General features: G+C 39.3%; 1 protein-coding gene across 1 annotated transcript in view; it reads right to left on the bottom strand.

The window, feature by feature from the left end:
- Positions 1-755: 755 nt before the first annotated feature.
- Positions 756-21,579, bottom strand: part of CPA6 (carboxypeptidase A6) — a 49,819-nt gene continuing 28,995 nt past the window's right edge. The window contains 5 exon segments of the mRNA XM_042835436.1: positions 756-966; positions 2,546-2,628; positions 7,358-7,560; positions 11,999-12,089; positions 12,350-12,460. Of these exon segments, the coding sequence (XP_042691370.1) occupies positions 756-966; positions 2,546-2,628; positions 7,358-7,560; positions 11,999-12,089; positions 12,350-12,460 (699 nt within the window).

Below are 21,579 nucleotides of genomic sequence, written 5' to 3'. Positions count from 1 at the left end.
CTCCATGTTGTGGCAAGTTGCTTTGTCACCTACTGTCCTTCCATATAGCACTACTGTATAGTTCAATAATATTTCATTATAATTCGTACGTGTCTCTAGGGAAGTTACATTTTCAAAGGTAATGTGTCCATTCCAATGTATACGTTGGAAAGTAGATATTTCTTAACGGCTAAAGTGAACACTGGGTCAAATCTCACATTATATGAAAAGAAATCACAGAAGTGCAAATACATATGAATGTATACATGCAGAAGAAAGCTGCTTTGCTACCTGTAGCACAGCCAGCTGGAACTCTATACCACACTGCCATTTACTGCTGTAGACATATAGCAGTAAAGTAGACCCATGCTGGGGCACAGAGTGCGTATACATGAATGTAAACTTTATCCCCTGGTTTGAGAAACTCTGCTAAGGGAAGTCTTTATGTTCAGGAAAGCAGTAAGGCCAGGAACAGTCTGGAAACTGAGTTTTCTCTCAGGCATCTGTATGTGGCCCTGGGCCTGCCCCACTGAAGTCCCTGTCAGAGATCTATCACGAGAAAGAACTAAGCATGTTACATCAAATGGATAGCTAAGATAGTATATCAACTTCATGGACTTTTTTTTCCATTTCTAGCCATGTGAACCTAGTAGAAACAATACCATATTTCCCATTATCTTCCATGGCTTCTATAAGCCAAGCTTAGCATGATAAATTCACTGAAAGGCATTAATTCTGGAAATAAAATTCTCAGTTCCAGAGCCTAGAAATAGCTCTCAGTGACATTTCTTCAGCAGATGAAAAGTGATGTTTTTAACTGCAAGCATGGTCTCTGTGCAGGTTGGTCTGATCAGTGTCTCAGGGAGTAAAAATCCAAAGTGCCCGGTGTCGCGCAGCTCAAACGCAAACGCATATGGGATGCCGTTTTTGTAGGCCCAGTCCATAGAGCTGCCAGAACTCACATCTGAAATAGAGAATCAGCAACTACTGAAAAAAAAACAATTTCAATGCAGGTCATGTTGAAAGCGCGAGATAGATAAGTTTTTGTGGCATTTTATCTACAGCACACTGTGAGTACACCTGCAACTCAAGCTGCTGCTCCCTGACCCTGAACACTCTTCAGAGATGGCCAGAACCTTGTGAAAGGTGGTCAGCCCAATACAGGATTAGACCTTTGATTTTCACAGGAAAAAAAGTTAATAACTGACTTCTCTGAGTAAAGCGAAAATTCAATAAAGTGAACTTTTAGTGTAAAGCCCCAAACGGTTCTTGTCTCCAAGTGAGTGCAGTAAAGCTTTGCTTCCACAAAGATCTCCCAGCTGGACGCTTGATTGCATGCTCCTCAGTTTAGCTTTTTTTCAGTCAGTTCATTAGCAGAGAGAAGGAAGAAAGATGATAAAATAAACTATATTCTCCTTTTAAAAGTTCTTCTAAGATTTCTTTTCATTTCTGTCTCATTGTCTCATGACTTCCTTACAGCATGAGAGCATTTGCATAGGTGGTGTCTAATATTAACAAACCTTCCAGAGGAAGTGTGTTTCTTATGCTTTTCGTTATCTCCATATGCTGATTACCCAAGACACTTACATTTATATAAAGATCCATCTCCCATGCGGCCTGATTTCCTCTGTGCAGTTCTAGCATTAACTCACAGTGCTATTCCTTCAACACAGCAAACAACTGCACTGTAATGAGCACAAGATGATGACTGTGCTGTGAGATGGGGGCCCATGATAAAGTGTGACACGTAAAGCCTCAACCAAAACACAGCAACAGCAAGGGAGATGCAGGAGATCACTTGTGAAAGATCTTGCTATTTACTTAAGTTCCTCACTTTTTCAGTCTCTTATCTTTGCCAAGTGAATACAAGCCTCATAGTTTAAGTAAAGAGAATGATAGGTTTCTCTGAAACCTATTTAATATCATTTCCTCTTTCTTGTCTGTGTGGAGAGCTTGTCTGACAAATATCATTATACATTTCAAGGGCATATTTTAAAGACATTTTGTTTATAGGATAAAGTGCATTTGAAATCAATCTCTGAAAAATGAAAGATATTTACATACAGATACCATTGCTGTCAGTTATCATCATTTAAACACTGAGAAATTTGAAACCTGGGTTTTAAAGAGATCATCTTAGATTTTAGAATGAGCTCTCTGAATGGCTGTATCTGTCACAAGGGCACAGAGAGCAAGAGAAAGCATTGGTGAAAAATGAAAACTACTTTGAGTTATTTTCTCCCAAATGCTTCACAACTTTGCAGTGCATTTGCAATATCTGATAAAGATCTTTTATAAAAGAAAAATCTGTTTTTATATTTTCTGAACACACTACTTGGCGGATTTCTTCTCTCAAAAGCATTGCATTTTAATCTCTTTTATTGCATCAGTTGGCTTAATCATATCGCAGTCAACTGAATGAGTCAGTTACAAAACTTCTTCCGCCTTTCTCACCATGCACAACAGGAGCAAAGTTCATTTAAACAGTATTTGCTTCCTTTGTTATAACAGAGATGGTCTTCTTGTTATAGGCAGTCATACACCTGCATCAGAGGGAAACTCACACAAAGTGCTGGATGCAGGACCATATCTGTATCTTACACCATAGGCAGACTGAAGAGCATTAACAGCATTATAGGCCGCAGATTCCTGTGTGGAGGAGAAAAAACAAATGCATAAATTAGATTCTGAATTAAATACTGCACTGGGGCTGAAAACTGAGCTATGTGTCACTGACTACTGGTGCAGTGCCCTGTTCTGTAAGCCCATGGCAGCTAATCTAAAGTGATTTTAAGTGAGAAATACATTATTTATTTTTACTAACATGCTTAGGACTTGATTCAGTATTTTCAGGACATATATAAACTCACTGTACTGTAAGTGATCAGCCATTAAATATCTGTAGTTATAGGTGTATGTTTACCAATTCAGTGACACAATGAATGCTGGAAACATGTGAGATGTGGGATAAAAGAATCTCATTTTTAGGCAAAATAAAAGCTGTGCAAACATTTTTCTGCCAACAGCTGCACTTATATTTCCCTGTCTGCTAAACCTTATTTCTACTGTGTGAGTGAAGACTACACTGTAGAGTGGTTAAGTGAGCAGAGTGGGAAGAGGGAAAGAGGCAAACTTTTCTCCTGAATCTCTGATGGACTGGAGAATATTCACGACTGGTCTAACTTCCTTTAGGACCAGATGACATAGGCTTGGAGATTTATTTCCACTGTTGGAGAAATGCAAATTCAGAACTGTGCAAGGAAAATCAGTGTCTATATTTCAAGATCCATAAGGAGGCACTGTATTTGGGAGGTTTATGGCATTCTGTAAAACTGGATGCAGAAGGCCTGGTCCAAGGCAAATTCTGATGGTCATAATGAACACTGCTTGCAAGCATGAAGAAAAGGTGCAAATGTTGGAAAGGAAAATGAATATTGTATTCTCAGAAGAAAGATCGTGTAGAATGTAGAGTGAAGGCGGGACACCTAGAAAATGCACAGTGATCTCTCTATACAGAACATCATTGGAGCTAGAAACTGCTGGAATTTGAACCTCTGTGGGCTGCAGTATTTAAGTATTTTTATTTACTAAAGAGCTGTAGTCTTCAGTTTATGCAAGTCCTGATGAATTTGGTCCTTACACTGCTATTCAGCAAACATGGATGAGTGCATTGGAAAGGATTACTTTGTACCTGCCTTGAGTTTATTCACTTTCTCTGAACTTCAAGTCCTTTGCTATTGTCAGGAGTCAGAATTCTGGCTTAGTATCTGATTTGACCAGTACAGACATTCCTGTTTTGGATCTTTATCCACTCCAACAGACAAGCTAGAGAAAATTGCTTTAAAATGACATTCCGGAACATAAAACAACCCACATTTATTTTTACTCACTGGTGGCACTCGTGAGCAAGCAGGGCTTTAGGCAGTTAGTTTTACAATGAGAATTGCTCTTAACAAAGAAAAGAGCAATTTTTTAACCCCATTATGAAACTCCGCTAGGCAAAACTGGATTTGTTCAGTTCATTTCTTAGTGCAGGACTTCTGTTCTGGAGACTGTGGCCTGGTGTTTTCAGCTCACCCCTCATTTCCATCCTACCTCCATGAGTTGCCCTGCTGAGGTCAGTGCAGGGCTGGGATGTGGCAGCCAAATACTGCTGAAGGGTAACTTCTGATTCACCCATACATAGCAAGCATGAGAAGGTGATGGGAGGCCTGAGGCAGAGAGAAGTGCTGTCCTTGGGACTGCTCCCCATTTACACGTGCAGATGCCTTGACTTTCGTGAGTCATGGCACACACATAACCCTGATGAGCCAGGGGGTGTCAGATCCTGTTAGGCTGCAGCCATGGCAGATGTCCCGGTAAATATGCCTTGGAAAGGAGAACAGAGCCACAAAGGAGAGTGCTCCTTGCATGGCTTACAGAGCAATGAAAGAAAAGGGGTGAGCCATGTTGAAATCACTGTGAAGAAATACTTGGGTAGTTCCCACTCAAGTATGTAGGGCATGCAGGCGGGTGTTCCCCCATGGCTCTTAGTCCTGAGGGCTGCTGCTCACAGCCACTGCTGGGTAACGCAGCCGAAACTGGGGACTGTGCTGCTGATCTGCATTGTGCCAAGCAGATCATACCATGAATATACCTAACCAACTAGCCTTTGAGCGCTGTAAAGGAGAAAGTTCCGTTCAGAACTGTCAGGTATTTATGAAGAGATACACAAGCTCAGCTGTGTCATTTAATCTCACTGTAAACAGTACAGCAAATGACGGCACGGGAAAAAAGGGAACAAACAGTAGGTGAAATTCAAAACCCTCTAGGTGAATAAATGTTCCTGCTGGTTTTTTTGTTGTTGTTGTTGTTTTGTTTTCTTCAGTCCTGAAGTATGATTTACATTTTAAGCTTCTTAAAAGAACAGATTTCAGGAGAGTGTTAATAAGAGACTTATGCCTAAATTAGAACAGAATATGCATGTTGTGATCGGTACACAGCTCTCCTCTTTCAAAGCAACTCTAAATAATTGAACACTTTAATCTAAACAGTAACTGACAGCTCTCCAGAATGATATAACCCAGACAGAAACAACCTTTCTTTTGCTTGGGATTAATTGCACCCCTCTGTTAACACCAAATACTCTATCTGTTGTACATGTGGAGTCCTCTGTACAGAGTCCATGTTGACCAGCAAAGCTTGTTCCATCAGCAGCAGGAAACAGGGACTGCCACTTTCCAACACACTGTAATTCTGCAAGAGAACTGGAGAACCTGAAACCTCAGCCTAAGTCATCATTTGAGACACTTCAAATATTAAAGATTGTTCAAAGGAGCCACCAGCTGATGGAGCCTTTGGCTGTTGGCAAATATTAAAACTTAAAATTAGTAAGTAACAGTATTCCATTCATTTTCACTCTAACATCCTCACTGAATTTTCTAAATAACAGGAAATTACTTCAGTTCCTTATTCCAACCTCCATGTTCTTTTTGCCTCATTGTAGTAAAAATAACGATGGATTCAAAATACTGGCAGAATATTTAGAATTGGTATGGAAATGTACTTCCATTTGTCCAGAACTGTTTCTTTGTTGCTTTAGGTCTGCACACCACTCCTGCTGATGCAAAGCTTGAAAGATCCAAGGTCTCATAAACTTAGGGGACACTTGGCACTCATCAGAAATGAGCTCCCTCAGTCTAACAGCTGTGGATGTAAACTCAGAGTGTGTGCACTGAGGGACAGTCACCCTGCTCAGAATGGAAATAGCTACCAAGCAATAAGAACGTGCATTAAAGACTTGGCGATGTGTGTGAAAACCCTTACAGGTTCCTTTTCCTTGGGATGAATTTCATGGCACTGTCTGCTGCTTTCTTACTTTAGTCTGAGTGTTGTTGATAGCCAGCAATCATCTTGCAGAAGAAATGCTGATTGTTTCTAACACCACGTCTTTGTGCTTTTCTGTCTTGGCTGTTCTAAAAAAAAACAGAATGCCTGCACCTGCTGGTTTTCAAGTAAATGAGATCCTGGGGTTTAAAATTTCAAGTGTACATTTTTTTTTTTGGTAAGTAATAGTTAGCAGGCTCTTCTTTCCCTTTGCTACTCCCCAAAAAAGGGTGGAGAAGGAAGAATAAAAACAAGGTTCACGGATTTATTCACAGTCAGTCCCCAAGGATCTTGTATTTTTAGCTTCACTGACTGCATAGCTAACTTCTGATTTTCTCTGTTTCCCAAGAATGATATCACAAAGTAGAAATTTTGGTAACTCATGCAATTAAGTGTCGTTACAGAAATAAACCAACAAAAAACTCTGTGCAGTGCTTGCTGCTCAGTCTCCTCAGAGGGCAGCAGAGTGAAACTTCAGTGAGTCTCCAGGGACTAACACATCATTTATTCTGCACAGGATAAATCTAAGATGCAGTTAAGCTCTTTTTGAAGTAAACAAGCTTAAACTGGTAAGCTAAATGTCACCGTAACTTTCAAGACCAAAATGAGAGATGTATGGACAGTGTAATTTTACCAAGAATTGAAGGGCAAAAGAAGGGGGCTTGCTACTGATTGCTGCAATGGGTGCCTGTTAGCAGGAGCAAACAGCAAGTGAAGGATAAGCAATGCTTTCCTAGGAGAATGGGCTAAAGGGAGGGTTTTGTGCAGAGGAGGCTGGCTAACTGCAGTCAGGGTGAATAGCTTTCCTGCATTTGGATGAGCATGGAATACATGAATTGTATGTATTCATAGATCAATGGGCTTGCATCAAAATCCACACTATTAATTTATTCTCCTAATAGACAAAAGCTCCAAAGCACTTGATGTTAATTAACTGCTTGTTGTAAAGTGCTGAAAACACTATACCTGATACACAAAGCAACAGGAGCTTTATTTTTAGTGAAATCTACCAGATTTCTCTTCTAATGGATCAATGTAAACCACTTTAATTTTATTTTTTGGTCATAAAATTGAAGACAATCTTCTTTGTGCCTCAGATTTGTCGCTCTGTTCTGAGTGACAAATCACACTCAGATTTGCGTTTCTGTTCTAAGCATGGACAGAATTCCAGATAGATGCCCGAGTACTTAACTACATAATTCTTCTTACTGTTAATTAAATAAAATTAAATAAAATGATAATACCTATGATTAAAACCCAGGGATTTATGCTATCAGGTAATTTGCAGGAACTGATGGATGGAAGGCACTATACCATTTTAATCAAATTACTGCTGACTCATTCAAGTGAAGGTTATATAATCAGAAACGAGATTGCTAGCAGATCCAGAATTCATACTGCTATGTATTAAATAAGTGAAGAGCATGGATGGAACAACTCTGCTCCCAGAACAAAACTGTATCAAAAAATGCTATATGCTGAATTGTGTTCTCCCCAGTGCTAACGTACTTACCACACAGCTGAAGTTTGGAATAGTTGCATATTTGTAAGAATAAGGGTACAGCAACATCTGTGCGTATGCATGGAAGGACAAGTAGGCTTTTATTTGTTTACGATGTTTGCGAAGAAAATGAGCAACAGCCTTTACTTCAGGCTCAGACTCAGGGAAGGGACCACAGTAGGTGTCATCGCAAGGGTGAAGTGAGGCCCCTTCATCTAGAATGGAATGAGAAAGCTGATGGTGAACAATCACAGTGAATTTCTGAGGGTCAGCCCGAGTGACCTGTGTGCAAAAGCATGAAAAGCAATAAACAAATTGCTTTCATGTGACTGATGGGCATGAGCCAGTGGGACCTCAGTACAGCAATCTGCTCATCTAGTAGACACACCAAGTGGCCAAGTGGCCAGCTCCATACAATGCTTCCCAGAGGTCATGTTTTTAATCCATCAGAAAAAGGGGAGTCTGACCTCACCTTTCTTCAGTATTTTCTTCAGTAACTTTCCATACGAGGGGCACTCTACATAGCATTCCAGCATGAAGTTCGTGTTAAAACCATTTCAAGGTTTCAGTTGGTTTATTTGAAATCAGAGAACTGAGCCCCGGTCACTAGTCACTGCCAGGACAAATCCAGCCTCTAAGAGTAGTTTCGTTTACGAACTTATAAAGTGATAGCTACAGTGAGGTAGCTAACCTCAACATGCATTACCTTACAGACTGGTTTAAAACAGGAGAAAATCCCTGACTATTTTTACTCTTATAAACCCTATGAGAAAAAAAATGATGTGATGCATGGAAGATTGCTCGGTTAGCTAAATTAGAAATCATCTCAGCTTGCACAGGGCTTATTTTTCTTTCAAAAAGGGGCAGGGGTTCAATTGTGAGGATTTCTTTCACCACATCATCCTGCTCAGGTGGCAGTAAGACACAGAAGCAAAGCCTACATGTAATATCCCATGAGGTAGTGAAAGATGAAACTCAGAAAAGAAGACATAGCAGTGGCTCCTTTATCATCTAACAATTCTGGTTCTAAGCCACTGTCTCATTTACAGCTGAGGGCCTGGGCCTAAAAGAACAATTTTTATGCAAATCCATGCTACTCTTTTATCCACTGTGATTTCAAAATGCCACGTTTTACTTTGACCTGCAGAATAATAATAGTTTGTTTGTGACATTCTCTTGTGCCATCCGGGACTTACAAAAGCAGTGTTTTATTAGCTTTCCTTTGTATAGTAAGTACTTCCATCTTCAAATAATAAGAGCAGTGAGAGTGAGAATGCATAATAATATGAAATAGAATGAGGTTATGCAATCATCCTAATGCAAAAAAAAAAAAAAAATTAAAGTGAAAGTATCCTATACTGCACCTTCATTTGTAATATGAAAAATGAGGCTATCATTCAATGGCCACAGGTGAGGATATCAAAAGGTATTAGTGCTTACATAGCAGTGGATATGGGAGTGTTATATTGAGGGCAGATGGTGTCCTCCCTGCAGAACAGATGGCCAACATGTCATCCAAATCTCAAGAGCACCCTGCCTCGATGTCTTGTCGGATAATATAGCTAAAGGAAAGCTATTTCACAGAGCCTGCAGAGCCACTGCTTTTTTTTTTTTTTTTTTAAATGGATGCTTCATCTCCCATAGCAGTGTTGTATGCTGAACCATGAAAATGAGCCTCCTTCTTAATAAACAGCATAATCCTGCAAACTTACTGTTAAATGACCCAGTAGTAAAATATGACTCAGTTTACTAACTTCTAGTGAAGAAAAGGTTCTCTATACTGTTCAGCCTACTATCATGAGCCACTTGCAATCCAAGCTGTAGTTAATGCTTTTTCTTGAGTGAAGGTGGCTGATGGTAAAGAGGCCAAGTTTCAATGGTGCCCATGGACAGTGCAAGGATATCCTCAATTTTCATACTGAAAGTTCTTTTAAAGTAACAAGAAGGGAAAAAAAAGAAACAGTGCTATCAACTCCTGCAAAATTTCAGAGTTATAGTCACTAGAAGAAAATGGAAGTGCATAAAATGTCATCATACTGCCTTATTTTGGTACCTGGGGGAGGGCAGGTATCCTCTGATATACCTGAGATCAAAGATGCAAAAGAAAGGTGTGCAGAGACTGGTAAAACAAAATCTGATTGGCTACAGAAGCAAGACGGGGTGTACAGATGACTGGAGCATGATTCTTAAACTTCCTTGCAGCCACTTCTCCTGCCATAGGGGAGCTCTGTCATCAGTAATCAATGAGGTGCACTGGAAATTGGGATATACTGGAAACTTTTACTCCTACTATTTCTCTCTTGGGAACTTTGGATGCAAACTTCTTCATTGGATTTGCCATATGAACTGATTTAATTCTTTGTAACTAATTACTGATTTTAAATTTGTGATCTTGTGGACTGATTGCAAGGCACAGAATAGTCTTCTGCCATGCAAAACAATGACTTGTTGTCCTTTCCCCTTCCAGGTTGTCTCATAACCTGTTGCTTCAGGAGTTGGACTCGATGATCATTATGGATCTCTTCCAGCTCGGGATATTCTATGATTCTATGATTCTGTGATTTATCTCAAGAACGTTAAACCACTGTGCTAGTTACTGCACATATGTATATCAGAGAGCATCTGTACCCCAGAGATCTTGCAGTCAGTATTCACCTAGGCCTGGCTGCAATTTCTGTGTGCTATTTTAGGCACAGGGGGCTGCAGTGACATTTGTCACAATAAGTGATATAACCCTTTTTTCAGCCCCTAGGGAATACAGAAGCAATATCATAAAGCTTACATCAAATCCCTGCACTAGATGGGAAGAGGAGACCAAAGGAGATGCTATGCTATCTTTTCCAAGTGGATCTGCGTGGCTTTGCTGGGAGCCCAGTGGGAAGATCAAACCTGCCTGCGAACTCTAGGTACGAGTGAACTGCATTAAAGGATTTTTACAGGTGTGTGCAGGATTAAATTTTAAATGCATCACGATTATACAAGTCTCAAAGTGTGATATGATCCAGATTCTTCTCTGCTTCATTTAGTGTTACATTAATGAGAACACGGGCTCCGGGTGAGGATCTTCTGAGCACCAGTCAGCCCTGGCCATGAAAGAGCTCTTTATTCTCTGCTGAAATAGAGAGTAAGGTGGAATTTGGGGTCTGGTGCAGGAAGCAGGGCATGTGCTTAGTGGGATGGTGAGCAACCCTGGAAGAATTTTTATTTTTTAAAGAGCGAGGACCTGTCTTTCATGTGCAGTGCAGGGAAGAAATGCAACAAGCAGTGGATTGAAACACACAATGTGTGTGTATTGTTATAGTTTCACTCAGCCCGGAAAAACTCTTTTTCTTTTATCAAAAAATGAATAAGCATTACTGGGACTCAGCAAAGAATGTTTGAGTTTAAATACTTTTTTGGGAGTGGGAGTGTTTTAATACAGGAGAGAATTTTTAATACAGGAGATACGGGAGAGGGAGAAGAATGACTTGAACCAAAAAAAGATTAATTAGGACTAGAAAGAAAATACACAGTGTGAATATTAATATCCCACTGATAGGTTTCTATAATACGGCTCTGAAGACTATGTAAAAGAATGTTCATTCCAATTAAGCTGCTGGCTGTCTTCTGAATAGTAAACATATGTCCCCAAAATACCTCCAGCTGTGACTGATGTGCTTAGTTAAAAGATGGTAACAGTGATGTAGGAGTTTGGTTCATTTTTACATTATTTTTGCAGCATAAAGTTGCCTTGAAGATCATGGTAGCAGGGCTATATTCTGTAAGAGAATTTCTCATCTAACAACTGTAACTGCTTCCATGTCTGTTTTCTCTTTACTGCAAACAGATACAAGTTTAGTAGTTGATAGAAAAGGCTGACACCCATCTCACTACAACTACCTGAAAGGAGGTTGTGATAGGGGAGGTTCAGCTTGGATATTAGGAAAGATTTCTTCTCCAAAGAGTGGTGATGCATTGGAAAAGGTTGCTCAGGGAGGTGGTGGAATCACTGTCCCTGGAGGATTTCAAGAAATGTGTAGGTGTGTGGCATCTGGGAACATGGTTAGTGGGCATGGTGGTGATGGGTTGATGGTCATTTTTTATGAAAGTATTTGCAGAAATTCTGGGAGCTTTAAAATGGATCTCCATACATGTAAAAGCATCTTCTTTCTTCATCAAATCACTAACAATAATAGCCTTAAAATGTTTTCAGACATTTCTCTACGAGGCCAACAAAGCAAATTTGTTTCCAAAACTAAGTTCATCTCAGAGTTTAGATAAATTAAATAAAACAAATCTAAAATGTTCCCTGAAGTTGTAGTCAGGTAGATTCTGAAATGTGATGGACCAAACTCAATACTGCGCTTTGAATGAGTTATATTGCAGAACTACAGAATAGCTCTGTACGTGCAGTTTTTAAATCCTGCCACACATACCATAAACACTCTTTTTCTGATGAGATACTTTTTTCCAAAGTTTAGGACTTTTTTTTTTTTTTCCTTAAGATAGAAGGAACATTTAAGCCCTGCCTCATGGTGTTATGAGAAAGAAGCTTCAATTTTGACAATGGAAAAGAGAACGCTTCACAACAGACGTGACCTAACCTACTTACTGTGTTGGATAATTAAATACAGGGTAATCTGAACTGCTGGACCAAAGTATTTCCAGACTTACCGCACCATTTCACTTTCCAGTTGCGATTAGCATCAACCCCATGACACCAAAACCTGGAGTTCTTTGATCTTGTTTTTCTCCAGAACCGATCCTAAGGTAAGTTTTAAAATAGTTAATTAGTAGTATTGCTGTATTTTGACAGAAATCTCTCTGTTCATAAACAAACACACACAAAAGCTCAACCCAGTAATCTTTTCCAGTGTTATATTTTAACTGAATTAATTTACTTCGATTTTGCATGATACAGAGTGATGAGTGAGATTATACAGAAAGTCACCTTTGAATGGTTTAATAAGCTTTCAGTCTTCCTGTCTGAATAATTTTTTGAGTAATACTAGTGATAGTACTTACATTTGTCCAGCTATAATGGTATCCATCCACATTAAATACAGGCATGACATAGAAATACAGCTGAGTTAGCATCTTTTTCATGGCAGGATCAGTCTGGTATGTCTGAAGAGCCTAAAGAAGATAAGCCGAATAAAGTAGTTTCCACACCAAAAATAATTTCTAGGTTGAATGTGGTGACTGGCTAAATGGTCACTCAGCCTTTGGCCGTATAGTGGCCTGATCTTCCTCCCTTCTGTCATTCCTAGAGCTGTACACGAAAGGCTGACATATTCTTGGAAACGTGATTAAAGGGAGCATGTGTACACATAAAAAAGGTCTTCAAATGACCATATCCTCTCTGCTTCTCTGTTCCTTTCAATAGCTAAGAAAATACAACTCACATTCCATAGAAACAAAAAAGTACATAGTGTTTCTTTACATAGGTTGAGAGACTGTGGAACAGGTCCTTAACTGAGGAAGCTTGTTTAGCTTCCATAAGGTAATGATGGTGAGGTCAAAGCATCTCTAAAAAGAATTTAAGGCTCACTCTGTGTAAGATTTTGTTGCATTTAGAGTAATTTACTATGTTCAAAATCATCAACACAGGCATCTTATTCCTTTACAATTTAGAAAACCCCGTGATTTTGGAGAATCTCAGGTATGAAGGTTAGTGGAGAAAGTCTAGGTAGGAAAATGAGAAGCTCTTCAGTGGTTCTGTTTGCCATCAGTAGAGCCCTTTACCATTTTCAGAAAGCTTGCTGTGGCAAAAACTGTCTCTGCTTATAGCAAGGCATCAAACTTCACAGTTTAAGTCTTGATTCTGTAAGACAGGGAACGAAGTGCTTCACTGACAGCTGGAAAGCCCAGCACATTGCCACTGGGTTCTGAGAGAAAACAGGATTACTTCTCTCCTCCAGCTGCCGTGATTCTAGCTTGCAGTATTTCTAGCCCTCAGGATACCAGAGTGTTTGGGGCTCAATTGGGAAAGTTGTTCTGAGATAAAGTAAGCTAAATGCTTTTCAATTGACAAGTGCTAGGGAACGGTGCGAAGTGCAGGATTTCAATACTTCCGGGCTCCAATCCATGCAGCTGGTTGGATTATTGACACTGCCACTGGGACTGATGGATGCCTTCTATGGGATGTCTGCACAAAATGCCTATACCACTGGATTTTTCTGGGGCTGGAATTTATTCCTTGAGGAGTATGAATGTTGTTTTTTTCTTTACTGAGGGCCAAATGAGACTCTTCAATACTTGTTCATTACCCTCTGTCATGCAGTGGGATGAGATGTTGAATTAGGGCAAGGTTATCACAGCGGAGAAGTAGAGGACAGCAGGCTTTTGAAAGCAGTTTGCTGCAGCCATGGGGATACTGGAAAAAGTATCTCTGGCCAATGCAGATGTCACAAGTCTCAGGGCCCCTTTGCCATCAATTTCCCAGATTCTTAGCCGGAAAGGTATGGCATTTAAATTCAATTTCTGTGTATTAAGGAAGCGACAGAAAGGCTACAAATACATCTGGATAATAGTAATGGTGTTCAGGGAACTTCAGCTATAGTAAAAAAGAGTAATTTCATCAACACTGAAAGCAATGGTTACTCAGAAATAATGATTATGAAAACAAAGGCTCTGTTTCATTGATGTTCTGCATGCCAAAAACACATATTGAAGCAGGGCTGCTCTGTGTATTGCCACACACTTAAATCTTAGCAGGATTAAAAGCCTATATGGTAAGCAAGAATGTTAAACATGTCTGACTCTGTTACTGCAGTGAAAACTGAACGAAGGTGTACTTCAAAATGGGACTCTAGGGAAATGAAACTTCTTTATCAGGCCTATTTCAGGGAGAAGAAATTTGGTCAGGGAGGGAAAAAAAGTCACCACACATCACTTCCTTGACTTCTTAAGGTTTTTCTTTTTTTTTTAGCCAGTGTTAACGAACACAGCTCAGCTTGTGTTTTTGTGATGAGCATTTATGTGACAGAAGCAATGGAACTGGCATATTGCTTGTATCTCTCAATATGTATGCTATTATTTCACTGCAAATTACATCTGTAATTATGCATTTTGTTACATTGGAGTGTTATACATAATGTACTGTAAACTAGAACGCTGGAAGAATGAACTCTATAAGACACTTTATAAAATCATTCCTTAAAATAACTACAGATAATTCATTAATTTAAGGCAATACATTCCTTAAAAATCACATGAATTGTCTTTGAAAAATTGAAATTTTGAAAAATTTTGAAAAATTGAAAAAATTTCAGAACCTTTCCAAATCTGCAAAAAGTGACATAATGAAAACACCTTTTCATGTTTAATGTGTTTTAAATTCTGTGAAGGATATCTTTTTTCTTAGATAAAAGAATCACCACTTAAAAACAAAACAAAACAAAACACAGACTGCAAAATGTTGAGCATCTTTTCATTTTTTAAAGCTACTCTGTATCATTTTAGTAGCTGCCATCATTGATGAAATACCATGAGAAACTTTGGTTTTACAGTTCCCTGCAATACTTTTCAAACTTTTATATCTTAAAATTGATCTAGAGCCAAATATATCAATCATCCAATTCTGTTCTTTAAAGCATATATGGTTTATCTTAATAATTTGGTTGACCTTTTTGAGTACCATCTCATTTAAAATATAATGGACCTGGTACAGCTTTCTTTTTCACAGAAAGCAAGAGTACAGGTACTATAAACTGGTATGAGATCACATCCTTGTTCCTGAAATTATTTTGTCCTTCACAGTACATTTATATCTGGCAATTTTATTTGATACACATAATAAGGCAACACAGGCTGCACAACCTTACCTCCCTTAGCTCGGAGGTCTTTGGCAACATGCCTTATGAGCATCAAGGTGTGCTGCTCCTGGAGCACAGCACACAGCTCATCGTTTGGAACGTGACTCTCAAATCTTCCAAATAATGATCATGAGGCCCTCCTAACAGCGTTGAAACATTTTCTCCTCACCGTGGCACAAGCAAAAGGAATATAAGCCATTAGTGAATTAACTGCATTGTAGTTTGCAGTGAGCTCTCAGAATACAAAGTGATGTTACTTCATAGAACTTGATTCTGCTTTCCCATCATGCAATCAATAGCAGCTTTGCTGCTGAATGTGCAGAGAGCAGGGCTGGCCCAATAAATGCTGAATAGAGTTATTAGTGAATGAACAGATGATGCAGGAACCCTGCCAACAACATGCAAGCAATCTGCCTGGGGGATGGGGGAAACGACTGGTGATTAATAGGAGGGGGCTCAATCATCTGGATCAGCAGAGAGTGGTGGTTGCTGATAGACCTGTGCCAGTTTAGGTTGGCTGAGGATCTGGTCCATATGAAATTTAATTCGGGGGATGAAGTAAACAAAACAGCCAAGGCAATAAAATGCAGGAGTTTAAAATGGATTTAGGATACAGTTGTGCTTTTAATAAAGCAAGGGGATTTACTCAGAAGGACAAAGCAAGGAGACAGGATTGAGGAAAACTCTGAAACTGTGTGTGAGCTTAGAAACGATTTCCTGTTCCCCAATTAATTGTTATTAAATTGAAGGTAACAGTGAGCTTATGTTATTTCTGGTTTTGAATTTAACATTCATGCTGAATTAACCTGTTACTATTTTAGCACAGGGAATTGGCTCTATTGCTGTTCTAACAGAAATCATATCAAACCACTCCTGCTAAAGCAGGATGAGCTCTTCTACCCATTTAGGAAGTCATCAGTTAAAATATCCTTCTGGTGGTAATGTGCAATGTTTTACTATTCTCTGTACTCTTACATTTTAGCAAGGCAATACTGTAATCCGCCATTCAGGCACTCACGGCCATTTTATCAGTTTGGCAAGTCAGTTGTTTTCTCAGTCTTTGTAGTTGGAAACAGTAGATCTTTTAATTTCTATTTTCCTTTTTACTACTAGTGCCGTGCTTTGGCACTCAGATCACAGGCAGAATGAAGCCCGTTACTAAGGAGAAGACACAAATGGGTATCTAGAACCAAACATCTTATAGCAGAGTCCAACTTTAAAGGTCAAAGCTTGAATTGTGTCTGTAACCTGAAACAATTATTTGTTTGTTTCTTTGTTTATTTAAAAAAAATATATTTATTCCTCTTTGGCGATATACAGAAAATATAGCTAACAGGAGGAATCCAGAAACAACAAAGAAATTTAATGGTGTGCTGCAACTACTCTGCAAAACTCAGAAGAGAGCTCACTGAAAAGTTTACAAAACAGAAGGACCTGCAGGATACCAAGAGCTTGTTTATGCCTCTACTTAAGGATGGAAATGGAGATTACACTGAAACAGAAAAGAGGCAGAGGGACAAGAATATGACTGACACGTTAAAGAATGTCCCAGTGTGAACTGGACCACTCTAGCAAAAGCAGCATCTTGTGCGAAGAAGCCAGACACGATTATGCAGATCTTAGTGGAATTTAGAGATACAACTTCTTGGTTCAACATCATCACTCAGGAGTGGACTGCTAAAATATCATGCAGGATTTCTTCCCCAGGACAAGTAATATGTTAGAACAAAAATGTGAGTGATCTTCATGCACTGAAGAAGAACACACCCAGCAGCACAAAGGCCTTCACCAGCAGTGTCATTGGAAAGTCCCAACCGCAACATAAGGCAGCTTTAGTTACCTTTATTTTATCAAAATGCATTCACACTGTGAAAAATGAATAGCTGCAAGCACAAGAAAAGTAATTTTTACCTTCCTAGGATCATGAATAGTTAGGAAGTTGCAGCTGAATAACTGAAATTGCAGAAAGGAAATAATACAAGATATAAGGGTGGTTTTTTTTTTCCTTTTGGAAAAGGAAAACCAGAAATATCTTTTTTTTTTTTTTTTTTTTTTTTCCATCATGAAATTGTCACATCATAGGAAAGGACCTTCTCTTAACAACAGTAATGTTGAGTAGAACTTGGGGAAAATCCACTATGTGCCAAATGAAAAGGAAGCAACATTGCATAGCACAGAACTAGTTTCCTACAGCTGTTTTTAAAACAATGCATCACATGCCTCGTTGTGGTGATACAATGGTATTGCACTCCATCTTTTTTGGCACTGGCTTAGGTTTAATCCATTAAAAAAAACCAACACCAAAACATCACAACTGAAGGCCCAGTCTTGTTGGCAGTTTTCACTGCTGCTTTATTTTCCTACCCCTCAGAATTGGTGAACTGTTTTCAGTAGCACGGATGTGTTGGAGAGATGCAGAAACTCAGTGGGATGCAAGATGGCCGCTGAAATGAGGTTCAAAACTGAACCAGCTGTGGAGTGGAGGGGGGTTGCTGAGTAGCAGCAAAACCTAGACATAGATAGGTGTGATTATGGCATGGAAATTTCAAATGGCACGGGCAGTATTTGGAAGAAGAAAAAAAATAACCTATGGATAAAACAGATTCTGCATTTGCACTAGTGGCTCTTGCTGTTGAGAGGCTGATGAATGAAGTACTGAGGGAAGAGGCTGAAAGAGGAGAACTCTCTGATGGAGCAAAAACAAACAGCATTTCAGGCAGAAGTTCCTGACAGAAAAGAATGAGCTAAAGATAAGTAAGGTTGAGTGTTTCAAATATAGATGCTTCTGGATGAAACAGATGGATTTTTCCTCCAGATAATGGATATACAGGGAGTACTCAGAGAAGATGATATTTCTTTTCTTAGGTTAGACAGCTAAAAAGACAGCTGGGGAAACTGTAGTCTGGCAAATAATGAAAATTAAGCTCCAAAAATTGTATTACATTTATACTGAAAAAACCTGTCAGAGTATTTGCAGAGAGATCCATCACCAGGTGACTGGGCCTTCACAGGTGCAGAGCCCCATCCTCACCAAGTCACTACCACTCACACATAGACAGGGAGCTGTGAGGGGACGAGATAAAGCCTGTAGAGCCTTCTGGTCTTCAGGAGGGAACTGAAAACTGATGAACAGGAGGAAAACCCAGAGAATACTTCATAGACAAAGCAGGTATGGTGGTTTAATGAGCAACAAAAAAAAAAAAAATCAAGCCAACATCAGCTGAAGAGCTGCAGCTGAAGGGAAAAGACCTTGGAAGGAAGGAGCACATGTTGGTAAAGGGTGAAGGAAAAAAAGCTGCAGGTGCAGTATTTGTTTTGGCCTTGCATGCCTCTGATTCACTTTGGGATATTTCAGAAGTTCTTCAGATTTCTGAGAGCCGATACTCAAAGATACGCTAAGATCAGAGGTCCCCAGGTCAGGAGTGGCATAAATAAATGTATGCCACACAGGGAGGCAGTCAAGTCTATACTTGCATTCCTGCAAAAATTTCTGCCTAGAAAACTCGAAAAAAATTGAGATGGAAAGTATATCATGGGGAGGGTGAACTAAGTACATTATCTCAAAGAGTCCCTAAATAAAGGTGCAGTGAGCATTCTTTAAATGAAGTCTGAAATCTTGGACTGTGGGGAATGTGCCATTTCATCTGTACCTTCAAAGACTTTAGTCTGTTGAGAAATGATAGACCAAGTATTTAATCTTTAACAAACACTGATGTGTTGCTTCATATAACACACTTACAGAGCCCTGAGATCAGGATGTTTTTCACACACTTCAGAAACAGGTGTCTGAATCTCATCATCACCAGGGAGAAAGGCAGCATTTGAGACTCTGGTACTTATGGAAAGCAAAGGAAAATAAATCTCCTGAATCCTAAAACCTTACCCTATTTTACGTAAAACCTTATTTTGATGTAGTTCAGCAGTACCCGAAATGATTGAGAAGGTGAGGCTGATTCCTAACAGTGAACATCAACACTGGGCTGATGAACTGAGTGCTGCTCTGATTGTTGATGCAGTATCCCACAGGTGTTTTGTCCATCAGGACACAGACCGAGGAATTTTGCAGAATGAGTTTGAATGTTAAACTGGCTTTCAGCAGTTCTTAAAGCAGGAAAAGTTACAGTTTTATACTGGCCTTTTAACCACGCAGTCTGCCCAGCACTGAAAAATAACCAGAGCTCTTTAAAAGTCATGCTGTCATCATGGTCTCCTTCTTAGACCTGCATCTGGTCACACAGTTGTCTTTTTTTGGTTCTATATATGTATGCCCTATTATTTTAGGTATCCTGCCTTCACAGTCAAGCACTTCATAAACATTCCTGGGGAAGAATCTGATGCGTCAAACCATGCAAAATTCCTGGTAAAAATTGGTCTCTGGAGCCTGGTCCACAGGCCTAATGGCTGCCTAATTGGCAGTATCCATCCCACAAGATTTCTGATAAATCAGTCTCAAACTTAGCATTGTGCAGGCAGATGTTGTCATTTTGCATCTTGGACAGTCTCTGTGTCTCTCTTAGCTCATTACCATGAAGTGAAAAGATGGGATTCAGGCCTGGTTTTGGGAGCAATTAATATCAATGTCAGCACTTTAAAAAACTCTCCCCCCTCCGTTTAATTTTTCTTTCTGAGGCTGCCTGTTTTTCGTCCTGGCTGCACTACGAAGTATAGACACATCGTGGTGGATAATTTGGAAACTCATACAATTGGAATCATAGGAAACACACATTTCAGAATTTGGACTTTCAGCCATGCATCTCACAAACTGAAGTATATGGAACATACTGATTCTTTTTTTTCAGATTTGAGGTTCTTCTGAGATAAGACAACTATCACGGCCTATACTTAAGGGGCAAGATGAGCAGGGATTCAGAGACGTGCATTTGGACAGCTCCTTCTTAGAGAACATTTGGATGGAGGTGAGAGCTGTTGTGGATGTCTGAGCAAAGTCAGTGCCTGAACTAAACTTTATCAAGAAACACTGATATGATCCAGAAAAGGCAGAAGTAATTCTGAACGTTTTCTCAGCAAAGATCTAAGGTATTGGCTAAATTCTGTCCCAGAGGAGGGAGTCAGTAACATAGCTAAACCTGGAAAAAAAGGCACAATACTCTCACATTGAAGAAATGTGGGTATGTGCAATGCAATATAAGCTGGCACATATTCAAAGAGTAACAACATTACTCTGGGACACGCCCACAGATTTTAAACATTTCAAAAAAGTAAGAGCCTAGGCTTTTTCTTTTGAAAGAGAATGCCTTAATTTGCGTATGAAATGCAGACCTGTTGAATCAAGACAAGATGACGGACTTCCATTTTTTTCCTAAAAAGGATATATTCTTGAGAATTGGAGAAAATGATGACGGTAGAGAGTGGTGTACTTCCAAAATATGAGACCACTTGTGCTTTCATGGGAAGTCTTGATAAGGCCACTCCCTTAGGGGAACATACTTTATCTCAACAGACTTTATCTTTCTACTTGTCATTGGATTCTAAATAAAGGTACAATCTGTTTTTTTTCTTCTTGAACATTTTTCATTACATTCCTTGAATTTTCTAGTCTTTTAGCCTTTAAATACAAAATCTCCAACGGATACAAAGAATAGTGCACCTTAAAGTTGCATCTCTTGTATTTTGTTTTCTGAAAATGTTGTGTGAGTGGCATTTCAAGGTTATACGTCATTGGAAAGGATCAAATGGCAGCATTTGTTAGAGTGAAGAGAGTCAAACCAGATGTAATGTGAATCCTCATCTGCTTCCACTAAACTGAAATAGAATCTAGTTTTGATGTTAATTTGAAGAGCAGCCTGTGAAACATATTTCAAAATTTCAAAACAATGGTAAAATTCCGAATCTGAGATCTGGATAATTTGATATCTGAATTTTACTTCTCCTGAAATAGCTGCTCACTCAGTGAAGCAAATTTAAATGCTCTTTGTTAACACATACATATATTTAATGTACTTCATTAGAAAGTCAGCGGATATTGCTTCTTAAATTCCACAAAGGGCTCTTTTGGTCTAATACGTTATATATGATAATTACAGGCTCCATTAGACTCATGTATCCTTGCAGGCTGCCTTCAGAGTAGTCCACAGGTAACCAGTTCCATTTCCTTTCTCAGTTCCTTTTGCTTTCCTATACTCCACTCCCAGGGACTTTTTTTCTGGCCCTTTTCACAGAGTAAGGCTTAAAGTTGCTGGGATTCCACTGTAACCTGTATCTGTAGCAAATATCTATTGCCAAGTTTTCCACTACAGTAACAACACAGGCACTTCTCTGTGGCTCTTTATCTGATACCTAAAGTGTGCACAGGAGTCCCATTTCTTGACTTGAAATGCAGTGACCAGTGGTTAGGGTTTGTCAGAGGTCACCACTTTCGCTAATTCCTGTAGAATGTCTGATTATCTGTAGCTGAGAGACTAAAGGCATTTAAGAGAT

The sequence above is a fragment of the Centrocercus urophasianus genome, unplaced genomic scaffold (genome assembly GCF_019232065.1).
Source record: "Centrocercus urophasianus isolate 14NV4802_14NV808 unplaced genomic scaffold, USGS_Curo_1.0 seq_11, whole genome shotgun sequence".
NCBI classification, from domain to species: Eukaryota; Metazoa; Chordata; class Aves; order Galliformes; family Phasianidae; genus Centrocercus; species Centrocercus urophasianus.
This window is presented reverse-complemented; position numbering and strand designations above follow the sequence as displayed.